The 19,874-nt window shown below is 37.7% G+C and overlaps 1 protein-coding gene across 2 annotated transcripts in view; it reads right to left on the bottom strand.

Annotated features, from left to right (window-relative positions):
• Window positions 1-19,874, bottom strand: part of ARHGAP10 (Rho GTPase activating protein 10) — a 110,247-nt gene that overhangs the window by 62,496 nt on the left and 27,877 nt on the right. For both annotated transcript variants that reach the window (XM_082237623.1, XM_082237624.1), the window contains exons 2-10: window positions 14,485-14,580; window positions 14,326-14,387; window positions 8,901-8,972; window positions 6,787-6,888; window positions 6,313-6,423; window positions 5,576-5,680; window positions 3,987-4,116; window positions 2,497-2,603; window positions 884-978 (exon numbers count right to left, since the gene is read on the bottom strand). In XM_082237623.1, the coding sequence (XP_082093749.1) occupies window positions 884-978; window positions 2,497-2,603; window positions 3,987-4,116; window positions 5,576-5,680; window positions 6,313-6,423; window positions 6,787-6,888; window positions 8,901-8,972; window positions 14,326-14,387; window positions 14,485-14,580 (880 nt within the window). The remainder of the gene's footprint in view (window positions 1-883; window positions 979-2,496; window positions 2,604-3,986; window positions 4,117-5,575; window positions 5,681-6,312; window positions 6,424-6,786; window positions 6,889-8,900; window positions 8,973-14,325; window positions 14,388-14,484; window positions 14,581-19,874) is intronic.

Raw genomic sequence — 19,874 nt, 5'->3', positions numbered from 1 at the left:
GTGAACCGGGTGAAAAGGTGAGCAGGCATGCAGGAGTGGCAATGCTTTAAACTTGTTTGGTGTTATGGTTCAAGTAAGTCTTTTTCACAGAGATTCCTCTCTCGTATTCACAAACCCAAAACACAAATACACAAAAACTGGAATAAATGAATTCAGCTGTCCTTTACTGCCATAAAACTTATATGTCTATTTAGGGAGTGGGGAGGCACTGAGGGCTTCATGCCAGCATTAGGTATGGTCAAAGCAAGTAGGTTGAATGTTTCGGCTCCCGAACGACTGTTTTTGAACATTCTTTTGGAAACCGAACATCCAACGGGGCTTCTGTGGCTTCTGATTGGCTGCAGGAGCTTCCTGCAGCCAATCAGAAGCTGCGCTTTGGAAGTTGAATGTTTCGGGAGTTGAACGGACTTCCAGAACAGATTCTGATCGACTTCTGAGGTACGAATGTATGCCCAAAGTTGCCATAGGCACCTTGCACTCACTGCTACACAAGACACATGTCTCTCTTGCTCACACAAAAAGAAATACACAGAAGGTGCCTCCCAGCCTACTTCCTCAACTTTGTCTTGTTCATGAACAGGGGTGATAGCGTTATCTCCTGTCACACTGGGGTTTGCAGAGAGGTTGAAACCTCCTTGCCCAGCTCAGCATGAAAAAATGGAATCAACACCAGGTCAGTAAACAAAGAAATATGCCATCAAATTGCGGACAATCTTATGGACCGTGAAAAATTGCTTGGGGGCTAGAAATGCTCACAGGACAACTATCATTTTTTCCTAGTTGGTAGCCATAACTTCCCTGTTTTACTTCTGTGCATTTGAAAAACTTGAGATTAAATGAATTCTATGGGAACATAATATTAATATTTACCTGACCAACTTACCGATCTAGTGCTTCCATGTCAAAACAGAACCGCCTATCTATAGTATCAGTATTCCTTTTGGTACAGTACTTAAGGAGAAGGACTTCCAGCTCACCCTGAAAACATTTCATTATATGAAAACTTTAATATAGGAAGCATTATTAAAAACGTAAAGTAAAATCATAAATCAGGTAGCATGTGTTTATTTAATATTGCAATTTCTAGATTCTGATGTGCACAGAAATTTACTTATTCTTGTCCTTTAGTTTCCTTATGTAAGTCTTCTTCAGTATTAACGACCTCTTGGACTCAAACATGCTTTACACACACACAAAATGCACTATCAGGTGAACCTCCAATTGGGTTGTCTGTAAGTATATCACGGCTGGGTAACACTTTTTAGACCAAGGGCTGCATTCCCTTTTTAGTGTTTTACCCAGGAGCATATGCAAGTGTGGGTGGGCCGTTTGACTACAATTTGAGTTGCAGCCAGGCAAACACACATGGTTACAGAATGGGACTGGTGAGGGGTATGGCCTGGAGACAGTTTTGAGGATCAGATAAGAGTCCTACCTGGAGGGCCACAATTTCTTACAAGTACTGTAAGCCTTCGGAATACTAGGCACAGAAAGAAAGACTGTTGCTATCAGAAGGCCATGGAGAATCACATGGTTGTATCCAACAAAGTTGTTTCATTAATGAAAGGACTTCTCCTCCCTCTCCTCCCCTATGCACTCATAGATCTGTTTTGGGGATCCCCCTAACCCTTTAGAGCTGGTGTGGAGGGGGCATGAAGAGTGAAGAGGCAGGGGAAATTCTGTTATATAATTTTTGCAATTTCACTGGATACAACCCATGGAGTTTGCATCTGGTCACAGTCTTAAGGTGGTACAAGGCACAAGGTAGTAGACATTCAAATGAGGCTCTACTAAGTGATATGCCAGGTGTGCTTGGTTTACGGTTTCAAATATGGGGAAATTCAGCCACTGTATGTTCTTCCTTCCCAGCAGCCCTAAGTACAACCTGATGCCTGCAGACCCTCATTTGATTGTCTGCTACTCCTATTATTACCACACATTGTGTCTTAAGACTGTGACCAGATGCAGACTCCATATCTTCACCATATGACAACTTTTCCTTTCCCTCTACCCTGTTTACTATCTAGCCTGATGAGGAGTTCTGCAGAACTCAAAAGATTTCAAAATATTTCATGATATTTTGGCTGGCCTATGAACGTATTGCCCTAATCTGAATTTTTGAATTTGTTGAAAAGTTCCAGATGTTACAGACACAGAAAGCCTACAAAATAAAGTAAACATGAAGCTACTAAAAAACTTTTCAGATGAATGTTCTTTTTTGCATTCCCCTAGCTAGTTATTCTCAAACTAAACTTTAATCCCTTTGGCATTAATGCGATATTGCAGATAAAATAAGAACATTTTGGGATCTCCTCTGCTCTTTACAACCCAAACCTAGAACTTTTCCAGAATTCTTATCATTTCATTATTATACCTTACTATACTTAAAACAAAAAATGTCAACTACACAGAGAATAACTATAGAGCAAGCCTTATCTCTCATACTCTCATTTAGATATAGGGCATGAAGTACAATGATATGGGAAATGTACTCACAATCTTTCCTCCTGACCTGTGCTCAAAGGGTATCATTGTAAACTTCTTAGTCTCCTTCTTGTACATGCAGTAATGTTTTACCCAGCTGGACCCAAATGGTGCAGGTCCTTCAACAAAACAGCAATGCTCAGCTTTAGAAGTATTGAAACATACATACTTTTCCATTTACATGCATTTCTGCTCTGAATCTATTTTACAAACTTTTGTACTGAAAAGATCTCTGCAAAAATCTTATGAGTTATCCTTCACCCATCTGCGAACAATAGTGAGAAGTAAGAACAGGAGATCTGGAGAAATGAGGTCAGAGACTTATAAAGTGGGAGTGTTTCTAAAGGGGTTGCAGTGGTAAAAAGGAAACACACTATGCAATCGTTCACATATGGAAGGCACCTTCCACTCCCAAAGGGCACTGTTCTACATCTTACAATAAAGCATTGCATGCAAAAATGCATGAGCTGCAGAACTCAAGGAGCTCGTTTTTTTGCTCACAGTTCTTTGGATACCCATTGTTCTGAAACTTAAACCATAACTAACATTCGTAATTTTCTTAAATACATTTCCTGTTGCACATTTGTGATTCCTATTTGCTTATTTTTTTAAAAAAAACACACCTTGCATTCAGCAATTTCATTTTTAAAAAATCACAATGGTAGTCTATATGGTTGGATCAGTACAAGATGTTGTATGTGGGGCTATTGAAAATGGTATGAAACTGCTAATGGTTCAAAACAAGGCAGCAAGTTTGCTACCAGGAACTGGACTGTATGATCATATTATGCCCAAGTATTGTCACCTGCACTGACCTAACTATTTCAGCGTTTGTTCAAAGTGCTCAACAGCAAAACTTATGGCAACTTCTTATAGCATATTACAGCTATAATTACAGCATATTACAGCAAATTACAAAGGACAAAGAGATAGGATGGAAAACCTACAGAATTAAAATAAGAAATGTGCGCACAAAACAATGTTAACTTTACTCCTGACTGTTGTGGATCCTAAGGAACTATAGGTGAACAGCAGGAGTAGGGGGGGAGGAAATCAGTAGTGACCCAAGGTAAAATCCCCAAATGCAAGCTGACCATCAAAATGAATACTATAGTTATCACTTGTTATTTGCTTTTCCTTCATCAGAAGGAATTGCTATCCTTCATCAGAAGATCTCAGGGTGAATAAAGTAAATTATTATTTATTGAACTTGTTAGTCACCTGTAACACTAAAAGGTCTTCAAATGACTTACAATGTATTTAATATTTAGCGTATCTTATCTAATCCATATGTAAAATCACAGCACACTTTAAAAAGCAAAATTACAACAATTACTAAACATCAGAGATTTCCCTCCCAAAGCCCAGACATACTTATCAACTGACAGAAAATAAAAGACAATTTCAAATCCTTTCCCCTGAGCATCAAATGTATGGTCACCCTGAGCAACCTTCACAATTAGTTTCAAAATTCCCATCACAAAAGTAAGCAAGTATCTTACTTTTCTCCTGCACATAAAGGTAGCCTTCCTTTGCAAATTGGTTTGCTCTTTTATGCTCCAGGGGATTTCGCTTGATTTTGTTCATGAGATCTTCGACTTCTGATCTTGTCCCTTCAAAACGATTTCTTGTCTATATAAGAGAAGGTTTTAGAAACAGTTTTTAAGAGTGAAAATGGTAAACGGAGTATCCCTATTTAAAAAACCCAAAACACCAGGATGATTAACACGCCTCTTGGGTGTCTAACATCCTTAAAAACTAATTGAAGGTTTCTATTGCTTTTTATGAGCAAGAGAAGATTTAAAATCAAAGCTACATTAAGCTTCAAGAAGAAAGTTTGGCAAAACAGCAGGTGGTGCCTAAAGACTCTGTTGACTTGTTTCAAAGGGCAGGGGGAACAAATGATGGAATGATCAATATCCCTTTCAGAAACTGATCCTCGTTGTTCATATAATACATGATAGACCAGGCTTTCCTGGTCTTGGGTCCCCTAACGTTCGCCATCCCTGACCATTTAGGATACGACGGCTGGGGCTGATAGGAGTTGTATTCCAACAACATCTGGGGACCCGCAGTTGAGAAAGGCAGTATGCATAATTGGTAGCAGCTTTACCTACTACTAAGTCTCACTGGATCAAGCCCTTTATCCCAATAACATTATATTGGAATTTTGTTAAGTGGACACAGACATTTAGAGCTGGTAAAAACAAGTACATTTATATTACATAAAGTTACATTTTATTATAGTACATAATGAACGGATTGCCCTTGAAAAGGATGAAACCTATAGTTGTGGTTACTACCTTCAGCAAAGTCACCACAAACCATACAATACAGAGAACTGTCAAAAGTTCACATTTCAAATAATTCTGCATGCATGTAATAATATCATCATAGGAAAGGTGTTTCCAGACACCCCACCTTTTGTACTTGGAAGCCCTGTAAGAAGCTTCTGCAGGAAGAGGAGACTGTGAGCAACATCATGGTAGGGTTGTTTCTAGGACTACAGTGAAACAGTGACACTCCCTTGTTATTTTTGCTATTGGGTGCTGCGTGTTGTTTAAGTAATCTTGTTCTATTTATAGTATTGAAATGTGGCTTTTTGTATGTTATTATATTTTTGCGTTGCTATGCTATTATGAAATTATTACTGTGTTATTATTTTGCTATGTTACTATGAAACTGTTTATGCAGTGTTTGTTTGAAATGTATCCTTCCTTCTTTGCTTTAAGTCACTTTGAGCACCATTTTGGGGGAGAAAAGCAGCGTACAAATAAAATGAATGATTTTTAAAAAATAGAGTCCAAATGAGCAATTTTCATGTATACAGCATGTAAGTCAAGAGAGGAAATTATTTTTCACAAGTTCAGTATCAAATAGCTGGAAGAAACACTGAATCAGGTTACTGTACGGAGGCTTAACAAGTCATTCAGCCTTTTAGCCTGAAGATGGCATTGTATTCCCTAAAGCTTATTCGCCTCACTTTTCAGAAATACAAAAAAAAAAAAAAAGCAATAGCATGGACAACTTGTGTGGAAGGACATTTAAACTAAATATAAAAAGCTTAAATTAAAAGAGTACCTTCACTTACATTCTGGATATTGATCTGCAGAGCCATTTTGTAGTGATTAAAATCTTTGGCAAGCTCATAACCCTGATGGTAGAAAGTGAACATTCCTTGAAAAAATGACAGGACCTGAAATACAAATAATAATAATAATTATTCCCAAATTCCTGGCAGTAAGCCCCAATGAATACAAGTTGAATAACTAGTTATTAGTAGAATTCCACAGCAATGCACTGAGATATTTAAAATTAATGTCAAAATCCATACAGATATTCAATACTCATAATGCGGAACACAACTAAATGTCCTGAGCAAGAAAAAACTCAAAAAGGAAACAGTACACAATAGTACAATTGTGAAAGACAGCCTCTTTAGCTTAAGCTGGTTTTTCCAAGCCTTAGCACCCATCAATTACATACTAACTCACTTCTCTGTGTTAAAAGCTAAACAACCAGCACTGTCCACAAAGCTGTGATATTCACAGAGAAATCACAACAGTGAGAGATAATTGCCAGATAGAAGCACCTTAAACATGACTATGTGCATCTGTGAAGGAGAACTTATTTGGCCACATATTGGACGTATCAGATCAGCATGCAAATGAAAAAAAAAAAAAGAGCTACAGTGATTTAGAAAAAGCATGTGCAGGGCCTTGCACTGTTTAACCAGATTTCGTGTTTTGCTCTCTGCTACACCCATTACACTTACTCTTACATCCAAAAATTTATTTCACAAAGAATATTTTACACCGCAGTACTTACAGGTTCTACAAATTCAAATTTCTTTCGTTCTTGTATCTCTTGTAGCTTACACACATATTCAAGTGACAGTTCATAAAAATGTTTTCGGTTTACCTCCACTTGGTAGTCTGCCTGGATAAAAAACAATGAAGCAGTGCTTTAAAGAGTCACACATCCTATTCAGACTGATGCAAACTATATTCTGCATGAACCACCACAATCCAACACAGTTGAGTGCATCTAAGTAAACTGCTCAGTGGACTTAAGCACACCTGATTATGACCCAAGTATTTCAAATGACAAAAAGGACAAACTTCTGCGCATGGCCCAGGATTCATTCCACATTGTTCATTAGATTAGCCTGTGCATTGCAGTTTTTTAAAAAACCAACTCACATATGTAACTAATAAGCAGATAGGTAAGCGGATAGGAAAATTATATTTACTTTCTCACTTAAGAGGGGAAACATCTTTGACAAGTTAATACAGGCATTACCTCCAATAACTGAGTTTCTTTCTTCTTAGCTGACATATTTAAATGCTTGTCTAGTAAACTGTAGTTCTTTTCTGTTTCTTTATCAAATTTCTTCTTTTCTTCCTGTAAGTACAATTTTAAAAGTACATGAAAATTTAAACAGTGAAATATGACAACACATTTGCTTTTATTTTGTTATCCAACTATTTCATTATTTTAAGCAAAGCTACCATATTTTTGCAACATGTCCATTGTTGCAACATGCCAAGTTGTTTTTCACATCACAAATGTACAAATATGCTTATAAATGGAATACATGGTTACATGTAACTCGCATTTGCACAGGGAATGTATTCATTTTTGCTTTCTACATGGGAAGCCTCTGCAATTTTGTCCAGTGCTGCTCTGCTTAAAATATGAAAAGCAAAAACAAAGTGTGTGCACCCTTCAACATTTCTGAACTGAATCTTGTAATCTTAAGTGCTACACTATCATTTATTAATTTATAAAGCAAAAATGTGCAATTTTGTTCCAAGATCCTAAACATACAAGATAAGAGTATTTTTATTTATTTAATCCATTTTTAAAATGCCTATCATTACTTAAGATCCTAGGGTGGTTTATTATATATCCATTAAAATTAGTAAGTAAAACCACTATAGCAATGTATCAAGTAGACTTCATCAATTACTGCTGAATTTTAGCCCTTTGGAGGTGCATGTGGTAAATTATTGTTGGGTTTCCCCAGCACTGTTTAAACAAATCAATTTTCCCAGTTGTTGAACAACTGGGAAAATTGATTTGTTTAAACAATGCTGGAGAAACCCAACAATGATGTACCACATGCACCTACCTCCAAAGGGCTACATTTCAATAAATGTGATTCCACCACAGAGAAGACCCTATTCCATGTCACTGTCCTATCAGCAGAAAAAAATTAAACATGTTTCGTTTCCTTTAATCAAGTGACAGTCTAACCTGCGGATCTCACTAAAATCTAAGATTAAACCAACAACAGATAAATTAATGGGCTATGAATTTGCTGAACCAACTTTTAAAAGGGATACAAGAACAGGGGACGTGAGGAAGTCAGGAAAATATGTGAATTTAAGATGTAAAACTAAGAAAAAGGGAATTTTTGTGTTTTTCCTATATGTGCTTTTTCTTATTATTAGTTTTTAATGTATGTATTTTTGTATTTTTGTGCTTAATGTTTGTATTGTTGTACTTTGTAGTATGTATTTTGTGTCTTTATATTTTTCTTGTCTTTGTATTTTTTCTTTTATACTTTGCATTGCTAAAACTTAATAAAAAACTAAAAAAAAAAAAAAAAGTAACCTGCGGATCTCAGGGCCCAGACAAGCTGATACATAGATGAACTCCACAATGCAGGCTTACGCTCATTATGTTCTAGTCACTTGATTAATGAAAACGAAACGTGTTTAAATTAATTTGATTCTTTAATAAAAACCGCGTGAATGTGCAAGTGAACAAAACAATAGTTCGAAAGGAAAAAGCCCCTTCCAATTTTAGATGATGAACCCATTTCACAGCCTTTCAGAAGAGGTATTCCCTCCTGTATGGGAGAAAATGAGAAATGCCTCTTAAGAAGGCATCTTCTCCCTCATATATTTGTAGAAACTTACATGAAAAATATCTGAAGCTTTATTTAACCAGGGGCACATGTTTTAATCGAGCATAATCTTGAAGTGCAATCCTATGTTTAGTCAAACCTAAAAAACCCCACTTTTTTCAATGGGGTTACACTGAGTAAGTGTGTTTAGGACTGCATTCTTGACTGACTGATCAGCTAAATGTGGGTTATAAGTGCTTTCTTCTGGGTTACATAAACCTAGAATAGTAGAATGGGGTCATTCGTCTTAAATGCATCCAATAACCTGTCTGAAACTAGAAGAACTGAAAATTAGTGTTGGTAGATTGTAAAATGGCCCCTATTTCTATATGCTTTTGGTACATTTTTGCCCCTACTTCTTTATGAGCTAGGCCTGCAAAAGGGTTGCTTTTTTAAACTCCCCCATCTGTTCAAAGTTAAATGTTCTCTAATTTCACCTACCAAACTAACACACACAATAACAATTTAGCTACAAAGGCAAAAAAAAAAGCTACCCACAAACCTTTACAGCTCCAAGTTGTTCTTTTCTGAATCTTTCCAGAGGTTTGATCAGAGTTTCAGTAACACTAAGGGCCTTCCAAGGAAGAAGGAAACCAAATATTAGTCTTACAGGCTTACACTGTGTACTTACAAATATTTCAATTTGCAGAATTATTGTAGACCTGTTTCCATAATTTCAAGGCCGAGGTTAACCTTTCTCTCAGGCCAACAGCTACTTTGACATTAGAAAATGCTCCAATTGTACGTGTACATTGTTTTATCAGTCATAAATATTTGTTAAAGGGGTTGGAAGAGTCTTGCCAGAGTACACACCTTCTGTGCCAAGGTCATTATGGGTACTGGTGAATGAAGGTGAATGCATGCACTAGACCCATATACACAACCCGGCTCGTTTTCAGAATTCTGCTTTCCTTGTATACAGAATCATAGAATTGTAGAGTTGGAAAGGACCCTGAATATCATCTTGCCCAACCTTCTGCAATGCAGGAATCCTGCCCACAGCCATTCCTAGGTGGGCTTGAACAACCAACCTTCTGGTTACCAGCCACATACACTGACCCATTCCATCACAATGCACACATAGTATATGTACTACACCAGCAAACTTTGAAAGTTAGGATGCATTTTAGTAGGGGATTCCTGCTTTCCTCCTTCAGCAGAAACTCCAGATACACGTGAACAAAGCAAGTTGCACGCTAGACAGCTAAAGAAAGGATTTAATGGAAACAAAAAGCCAATAATGTCATTTTTTAAAAAAAACTTCAACTATATCAATTGAAAGAATATTAACTTCTGTATTATGATACAGTCAGGAAATTATACTAAATTATGACTGACATTTTAAAGTCTATAGGATGCAAGAAGTTGATAATACTCTATGCATACCCTTCAAGAGCGAATGAAAAGCCTAAACTTGCTTTCATATGCTACAGTGGAAGAAGGATGTGTTCTTTGATGCCTAAATTATTAATACCTTCAGTATTTGTCCATATAAGAAAAAAGTACTGTTCTGGGCTCATTTCAGAATAGATATTAAGAACATGGTGTCTGTTCTAAAGGCATTCTTCGAAGAGTCTCCCACGACCCACATACTAACTACTCTGAGTTCCAGTCTGAAAGAACATTTTGCACTCATTCCACTGGCAAAGGAACAGCTGACCTTTAGTTGGTTAGCATATTTTTTTCTTTTTTAAAAAAGGGAACACATTTTTTTAAAATTTATGATTTATTGTAGCAGAGAAAACAAGCTTCTCAGATGCTGAAAAAATTATTTATTTACCTACTGCTTGAAATACACAGAACTATAGTAACTTATACATAGATAAAGCAATCTTTTAGAGCAGGACTTAAAAGTCTTATTCGTTTTCAATTTCCCTTTTGTTGTTGTCAAAACATACCTAAATCATTTTCAAGCGCCCCATCAAAATATAATCTGTTTTTTACTTCCAAGTTTTCAGTTTAGACAGCTCCCATCCCTCTTTCCAATATAGCCTCACAAGAGAGGTCACATGTAAGTTCCTTAGTAGAAAGGACTGTGCAAAATTTGAGTTGGTCTGATCAAACTCAGGAAAGTTTCTCAACCTGACTGAGCTAAAGTTTAGGTATATGCCTTTATATTATTTCTATGAGGCCTTTCACCAGCCCACATGACTAGTAACAGCCCATTTCCTACATGCACCTACAAAAGCTAGGGGAAGTATCTTCTTCCCCATCTTTTTATGAAATAAATCTGTAAAACGAGTCTGTAAAAGGTGTCAGCCTTTGAAGGCATTTACAGAGTTCTGCCTAAAGTGTGATTAGTCTTCAGGAGTTGGAGAAGTATTTTCAAGATTCGTGCAATTTGCTTGGCCATTCATGGAAACGTTCAAGGAAACTTCTAACTCCAGCATGCACATTTTGACATGAAAATTAGACTCAGCACAATCTTTATAAATTGGGGGAGGGACATTACGAAATATACAAAAAAGCATGAATGAACACATGAGACTTGCCTGCTCTACCACCTTTACATGTGATGGCTTTAACTGGATACAATGCTAAGTCATGATTTAGAATTAATAGCATGAACTTCAACAACCCTAAGACTTGCATGACCCCCGCTTCAGCAAATGAGCAAAAAGGAGTTCAGATGCTTCCACTAGCATTTTAGATTAAATACAGTTTAATTTGTTATCTGAACCCTAAAACTGTGGCTAATCTTAACTACAGCGAGTTGAAACTAGACAGCTTCAAACCATGATTTCTAGTTAAGATTAACCACAATTGTTGAGAGAACACAACAAGCTGTGGTTAATCTAAACTGTAAACAAAAGCTTCCAAACTCATGCTCACAGCCATACCAAAAGAGGAGGGTTGTGTGCAAATCCAATACTCATGTTTCAAAATGCTAGGCTAGACAATGTGGTACACTCCAGATGATGTGGACTTCCAACTTCCATCAGCATTAGGCAACATAGCCTCTGATAAGAGATTATGGGAGTTGTGATCCAGAACATCTGAACAGTACCATGCTGCCTACCCCATACTAAGCCATGGTTCAATGTTACATCAGAAAGAAGCCTGTAAGGAAGTACAAATATGTGTGAGTAAGGAAACACAGATTCAGAAGGGTAACGTATTTACAATTTTCATTGGTTGCAAATACATTCGGTTTCAAATACTATTTTTAGTAGCTGAAAGTAAGGTAAAGGTAAAAGGACCCCTGACCATTAGGTCCAGTTGTGGCCAACTCTGGGGTTGCGACGCTCATCTCGCTTTACTGGCCGAGGGAGCCGATGTACAGCTTCCAGGTCATGTGGCCAGCATGACTAAGCCGCTTCTGGCGAACCAGAGCAGCGCACGGAAATGCCGTTTACCTTCCCGCTGGAGCGGTACCTATTTATCTACTTGCACTTTGACATGCTTTCGAACTGCTAAGTTGGCAGGAGCAGGGACCGAGCAACGGGAGCTCACCCCGTTGCGGGGATTCGAACCGCCGACCTTCTGATTGGCAAGTCCTAGGCTCTGTGGTTTAACCCACAGCGCCACCCGCATCCCTGAAAGTAGAATGTTAAATTATTGACTACTGTCTGTTTGTCAAACATTGTCAAATAGGAATAGTGTTGTAAATGAGTTTATTATCTAACGGAAGATAATCTTCTGAAGTATTTTCACAGCTGCAAAGAAAAAGGTTTTCCCCAATTGTAATTCTTAATTAGAACGACTGCACTCCTTTAAGGGTATCAACAAATACACTTGTAATGCCTAACCAGCTGGACTTATATTTTTGGACACCACCCAAAATATCCCCAAGTGACCAAAAGAAAAATCTCTCTCAATATCAGCCTTGGGGAATATAACCAAGTTACAGAAGAGTGTGGTTTTATCAGAAATACCCAATAATAGCTTGTGGGAATTTTTTTAAAGCCCCATGTTTTCTTTCAAAAAATGACTCATTTATTTCACATCCCTATGGAAAAAAACAACATTAAGAAAAAAAGTAAATGGGCTACTGATAAAATGTTCCACATTCACTGAACTAAGAGAACAGGCAGGATGTCAACACTACAAGCACATATTTCCTAATCAGCAACCTGCTTTTGAATTTGTGAATATTATTGTAATGAGGTCTTAAGGAAGGAAACGGGTCTTTTAAATTTAAAAAATAGTCTATATTTTCATACATATGCCTGAAGAGAGTATGATGAATAGGTCACTGAGTGCCTTTGCTGGCAAACAGGGAAAAGGGGGAGAGAAAAGAGAATGGGAACATTAAGAAGTCATGGTTTAAAGCTGGATTTGTTTTGAAACTAACCAGAGTTTGCACAAGCCCTGGTTCAAACTACAGAAGCCAATATCAATGGAAAACAAATGCTTCAAGCTCCTTCTCTCAACTGCACAAGCCCAGAAGGAGGTTAGGCTCTGTCATATAGTGGTAAACCTCAGATGTCCATGTCCTGTGAAGCCCACTAGTTGCCCTTGCACACATGCTAGCAAATTTACTCTTCCTTCTACTACTGTCTTGCTACCAAATTTGCCCCAACGCTTTTGCCACTTCTGTCATTACTCAAAAACCAAACATTTACTTTCCTTGCCATCTTTTCTTCAGTTTCTGCAGTGCGCTGCTGCCCCAACCTTATTTCCAGTTTTTTCCTTCATACTTCTTTTGATCACAGATAACACTAAGCAGCTGTTCTTTTAAAGTTGCTTAGTTTTATTGTTATTTTAACTTTTTATAAGCTACTCTGGAAATCTGTTGAAGGGTGGGCTATATATCAAAAGAAATTTTATTGTTGTTAGCCACTTTGGGCATTCTATATGACAAGACAGCAAATAAAGAAAGGGCTGCCATATGTTGAGGAACTCTACCAGCAAATTCCATTAACATACTTCTGTGCAGCTACTCAGAGTAAGACATATTTGTGGCATATACTTCAAGTTTTCAGAACATTTTGGCAGTAATAGTTTTAAGGCCAGTTTACACCACAAAAGCAGGTGCTTTACAAGGCATCCTATGTACAGAATGTTGTACTGAAGAGGAATGTCTGTGAACAGATGTATTATGGCACAGAAAAATCAATAAAACTTCACATCAGCCTACGGTGTCTTCAACAGATTGTAAAAAGAGAAGTCAGTGATGCAGTTAATCCCAAGACTCTACGTCACCTTTTTTTTTTAAGGTTGCAAGAAGAACGAGCTGTTAAAGAGTGGCCAGAGTTGGAGGAGTTCCTCTGGGAAGACTTTGTAATTTCGACTTAAAAAAAATAAAAACATCTGAGAGAGACTTTTATAGCTTTGGCCCGGATCCAAATGTTGTGTGGTGCTATATATCCTAACATTCCATTGGTTTCAATGGAACATCTGTGGAATGTTGGCACTGCTAAAATGTAGAGTGAGCTGAAAACATAGGCAAGATGAAATATAGTCTCATTTTATTCCATCTGCCAGCACTAAGGTGACATACACAGGAAAGTCAAAATATTTGCTATAGCACCCTGAAAGCAGAAACTCACAGCAAAAAAGGTAATGAAGAATTTCGTTTTCTGCACTAATTCCTTCAACTTTCAAACTGAAAAAACTGTGTCCTTTAATTCCAAAAAGCTGATGATCCTTTGCATGTGTGTTCATGCAATTTCCTCGTATGGAAGCTTTGACGAACAGTGGAAAATGCCATGAAAATGAGGAGTCTGGTAGATACAGTGACAGAAAACAAAAGCTAGAACCAAGTGTATTCTTAGTGTTCTGAAGAATTCAAAAGTTTGTGCCTGCTAAAAACAGTTTCAAATGGAGTCTTCTACTACTGCCCCAAACGGAACACTTCAATGATAAGAAACTGCTGTGTTCAGAGTCAGACCACTAGACCATCTAGCCCAATGTTGTCTATATTCAGTAGTGGCCAGAAGGGCAGCATGAGCCGATCTCACTTCTCAATGCCACCAAGAACTTACCAGTATTTCTCTTTGTTCTTCTAGATTTTTCAGAAAGTTAGAGAATTCATGGAGGGATGCATCTGCAACAGGAATAAAAACATCAAGACACATGGTATACTATAAAAAAATAGGAAAAACTAAAGAATATTACATGCTCATTGCCCCTCATTAACATACCTATACATCGTTCATCATCTGTTTCTGCATCACCAATAAACTCAAATTTAAAGTCTCTCAGTGAATGGGCAAACTTTCTTTGGGCAGCTGAGAGATCTGTAAAGAAAGAAAAAACATAAATTTCAAATCAAGAACGTAGAAGAAACAGAGTACAATATTTACGTTTAATTCAACTTAAATTGAAATTTTCCCGTGAAGAGGCTTGTAGATCATGCCGCAAATGCACAAAAGATTAAACTGTAATACACGTTTGTGTAATTTTATGCTTCTTAAAGCTACACTTTCAAATCCTTTAACTAGCGATGAAACCATTCATAATTATCCAAATGTATTATGAATTGAGCTTGGCTGTATTATGAATTCAGAACCATTTCTACCAGTTTTATATGGCTCAGGATTGCACATTTTTTTAAAAAAAATGTAGATCACACAATGCTAAACTCAGCTCATCTGCATTTTAAATCACTAGGAGAAAACAGACTTAAATCACTGATAAAATAACATTTTACATTCGCAGTTCAGATATTTTCTAACCAATGCAAACAAAGTGATTGATACAGTCATTAACACTGGTTAGACAACTAAAAAAGCATATGTCATATGAGGGCAACCAAGCTACTGGTTGGTTAAGATTTTGGTGAATATAACTTGTGATGGACCTACAAACTGGACCTGCCACATTGACCTGCTCATAACACTTCACAGTCCACATCCACAACAACCTTCAACCAGCTTACCTAACTAGGTAAGATAAATATAAATTGTCAGTGGTGCTTATGCATAGGCCTAATAATTCATAATATCCATACTCATTTGCACAGATAAAGGATATTGCATTAGTCAATTGCTTATTTTCTATTTCCCTTCAAGAATATCTTCTCCTAAAGTATGGCAGCCACGGATCAACTTTTCCCCAAGACAGAAACACCTAATATGAAAACTAGTGATAGAAAAACTCTTAATGTTGTGGACATAGGGAAAATGATTCCCTTTGGAATAATGGAAATGAGATATATTCACCTGAAGTATGGAAAAGACAGGCCCAGGATAAAGGCTAGGCTCCCAGAATCTCATATTCAAGTTATTTATAGTTCAACAGACATGGCTGAAATGGAGACGCTTTACAGATATGCAGACACAAAAATTTTAATCCTGTCTGAAAGCTAGAAGGCAATTGGAATTACTATCTTCCCTTTTTAACATGGATGCTATAATAACGACAAAGCTATCAAAGTGTAGCTACATATTACCGTAATTCCTATAAAAACCAGATATCCCATTACATCCTTATGTGATCTAATATGATTTTAAAACTGTAAGGACTGAGTATTGTCTCAACAATGAAAGAAAAAAGGGACTGCATTGGCTCCCCCCACCCACACTAAAAGCAACAATTCTGCCAAACCATCATATTCCACAGTACAGTTTGAGATTCCATGCTGACATGCCAATTACACCCATATATATTTTCTGCCCACTTAAGACTGTTGGCTTTTATAATTAATTGGTGCACTTAAATTCACCACCTACCAATACAAAGGCCATCCACAAAGAACATCTGAAATGAAAATAAAAATTGTCAAGTCTGTACACATTTCTTGACAACTTTGACTCTTGAGTCAATTTTCCACATAAGGCCATATCCCATAGAAGTTTGTTTGTAACTAGCAGATGACACCAAACTGGGAGGGGTAACCAATGCTGTGGCAGGCAGAATCGGGATTCAGTATGACCTTAACAGAACTGGGCCCAAACAAACAAAATGAATTTCAACAAATGTAAGGTTCTACACTTAGGCAGGAAGAACCAGCTGCACAAATATAAGTTGGGGGACACCTGGCTTGCCAGTAGTACATGTGAAGTGGATTTAGGGGTCTTAGTATATCACAAACTTAATATGAATCAACAGTTCATCAAGCAGCAAAACAAGCTAAAGCTATTCTAGGCTGCATCAACAGAAGTATAATTTCCAGATCAAGGGAAGTAATAATTCCACTCTATTCTGCCTTGGGTCAGCCCATACCTGGAGTACTGTGTCCCAGTCTTGGCACCACAATTTGAGGAGTATATTGACAAGCTGGAATGTGTGTAGAGGAGAGGGCGACCAAGATGATCAAGGGTCTGGAAACCAAGTCTTATGAGGAAAGGTTGAGGAAACTGGGTAGCTTTGGCCTGGTAAAGAAAGGACTGAGAAAAGGTATGATAGCCATCTTCGAATATCTTAAAGGGCTTTCACCTGGAGGATGGAGCAAGCTTCTTTTCTCTTGCTCCAGAGTCTAGGATCTGAACCAATGGATTCAAGTTACAATAAAGGAGATTCTAACAAAACATCAGGAAGAACGTTCTGACAGTAAAAGCTGTTGGAACAGACTCCCACAAGAGGTGGTAGACTCTCTTTCCTTGGAGGTTTTTAAGCAGAGGTTGGATAGCCTTCTGTCATGCATGATCTAGTTGAAATTCCTGCATTACAGCGGGTTGAACTAGATGACCCTTGGGGTCCCTTCCAACTCTACAATTCTGTGATTCATGAAATCTTTCACTCCAATGCTAAATCAGCAGAGATAAATGTCTGCAGTGTACACTATATCTTAATATAGTATGTTTAGGATCAGGGTATTCAAATACACTTTTATGCCAGGACATAATGATAGTATGATATGTGTATAAGAAGCTAATTAGTTGAATATATAAGTTCCTCTCCTTTATTTGCTCTGCACTTTAACCTGGATGGGTCATATGGTGATAATAAAGAAATAGATTCTGGATGCAAACTTAGTTTACTTCTTCCTTCTTCCTTCCAGCATGTTTGCTTTCAAATTAAGTTGAGTCAACTTCTTCAAAGTGTTAATTTCTGCCAGTTTCCTCATAATTATATGTATGCACACACTGTTTTAATTACCATGTAATTACTAAAATAATAAATAGTTATAGACTTTATTATGAACTGGGATTAGGACAGACAAGTATATAAAACTATACACATTAAGAACTACACAAGGCCTAGTTTAGTTCACTGAGCCCCCTATTTATTTGTACGCAAATCACATTAAGAGGATAATCTTAAAACATGCTTTCATATAAATTCTTCTGATCTTATCACATCATATTTTTCAAAAAATATAGTAACCACCCTAGGTACCCTTGTATTTTTAATATAGCACCACAGAATGCAATTTGCAGCCTGCAGGTATCTCACTGCAAAACATTCCTGGAAATGGGAATGCTTATTTAGATTCACATATACAAGTATTTTCAAGAGTTTGGCTGGAAGTACAGAGTTTTCTTCCTGTTATAAAAGCAGACCACAGACATTTTGAAGTACGTAACAGAAAGGATGGTAGGCAAACTAGCACTATAACTGATCTATTATGGGGAAATGGACGATTTATGGGGTAATTCTTTCAAGGAAAACAACAAAGCAGGTGGCAGATTAAAATACAGCATGCTCACTATTTCAGGATTTCATTTTGTGTCTATCCATCTCAAAGGGCCAGTACAGCCCAAATACCTTGGGCTAACACACTATCAACTACATGCCTTCTTAAACAATCCAACAGTAAAATCAGCAACCACTAGGCCCTTGACCACCTTCAAAAACCTTCTCCTGACAGCAGAAGGAAATGGCAAAGGGATGGTATCCACAATATATAAAAGATTGCTCCTAAAATTCCATATCCCCCCCCCTTGACACAATCAAAGAACATGGGAGCATGACACAGGCTATGAAATTAACCCCACCGAATGGACCGGAATGTGGTCTAAACCTCCTTTTAAGTTCATATCAGCCAAACAAAGGGAACTCACTCTGAAACTCACTTACAGGCAGTGCTCAACACCAAGGAAACTGGCGCTGATAAGCCCAGGAACCTCACCAAGATGCTGGAGAGGCTGCATCTCCACAGGCACAAACCTCCACATGTGGTGGGAATGCCCTAAAACCCAACCCTTCTGGACAGCAGTCCTATAGGAGATATGCAAAATAACTAAACAAGTATTAGAACTCACCCCAGAACTGGCCCTACTGAACACCTTCCAAGGTCATAATGACCACTCACATTATACAGATCTTATAATCCACCTACTCTCAGCAACCAGAAGCCTCATAGCCAGACACTGGAGAGACCTGTCAGGAGTAAACATGGACCAATGGTATCAAATTGTATGGGAAATGACCTTACTAGAAAAGCGAACCAATAAATTGAAACTGACATGGGGACAAATAGAAGAGGACGCCTTCATCCCAATATGGCTCCCCTTTATCACATATACAGCCCAACAAGACAACAGCAAGAATCCACCAACAGCTTACGAATCAGTCTGGCTTACCTGACCCAACAAGCACCCCCACACACAAATGCAAACAAACCCCACTGCAGCCAACCACAGACAGACAGCCATACCCTGCCCTGCAATACCTCTCACTACCAAGGAAATGTAAGAAATGAATAGAAAGACAATCTACCCAGTTGACGCTGACACAAACCCCCACACGTATGCTATATAAAAGAATATAAGCCTCACCAACCCAACCCACCTTCTCCCTCTTCTTCTCCCACCTTAAACTGTACTCAACACTAGCGTCTCACAACAAATGTAACTCATTTGTAAGAAAGACTGTACAACCTGAAAAAGAGACAAGACTTTTGTAAACCAAGAAAATCTTTAATAAAAATATTTTTTAAAAAAAGAGCCAGTACAGAATATCCCTTAAATCCGTGGAAGAGATTAAAGGAGGCCATAAAGTTATGTTCTCCTCCTTCCAGTGTGTTCCCTTTCCTATGTGAATGTGCCCCTACCTTCCCACTGTTGCAATTAACTATGGCTGGCTGTATTCACATTTAGCACTAAAACATGGCTTCCTGCTTTATGGACAAATTTCACCTTTCCCTTCTCACACATTCGCCTCTCCCTCTCCTCCTCCTGTATAGTCACTTTTACTGAATCCTAGATTAGTGTTACATTTGATCTAGGAAGCCTGGTTTAAAACAAACACTAGCTAGTTTAATATGCCAGCTTCATAAACCATGATATAATGTAGATTTATTATTAAAGGGGGAAACGTGTGTACACCAACTTGAGATCTTTGGGGGAGAGGTGGGGGGAAATGAATAAATGTTAACTAGGAATCTACATTGACATCAGTTAGTGATCACAAACTGGGGTTTAAAACTCAGAAGTGTTAGAAATATTCTCCTCATAGATTAGTAAGGACTACAACTATTAAAAGAAACTACATAAATGCCTCCACCCTCCTTGCTGCAAGTTTTCTACTGGCTAAATTAGTTTCTCTCCAGCCCAAAATGCAGATTGTACCACGCAATCGTCAGTTTGCTGGCCAAACTAAGAATCAAAGTAATTTTACTTAGGCTGGAGGTACAAAATCAGTCCTC

Source organism: Podarcis vaucheri, assembly GCF_965113315.1.
Source record: "Podarcis vaucheri genome assembly, chromosome: 9".
Lineage (NCBI taxonomy): Eukaryota > Metazoa > Chordata > Lepidosauria > Squamata > Lacertidae > Podarcis > Podarcis vaucheri.
Note: the sequence above shows the minus strand (reverse complement) of the source record. Positions and strands in the feature narration are given on the sequence as shown.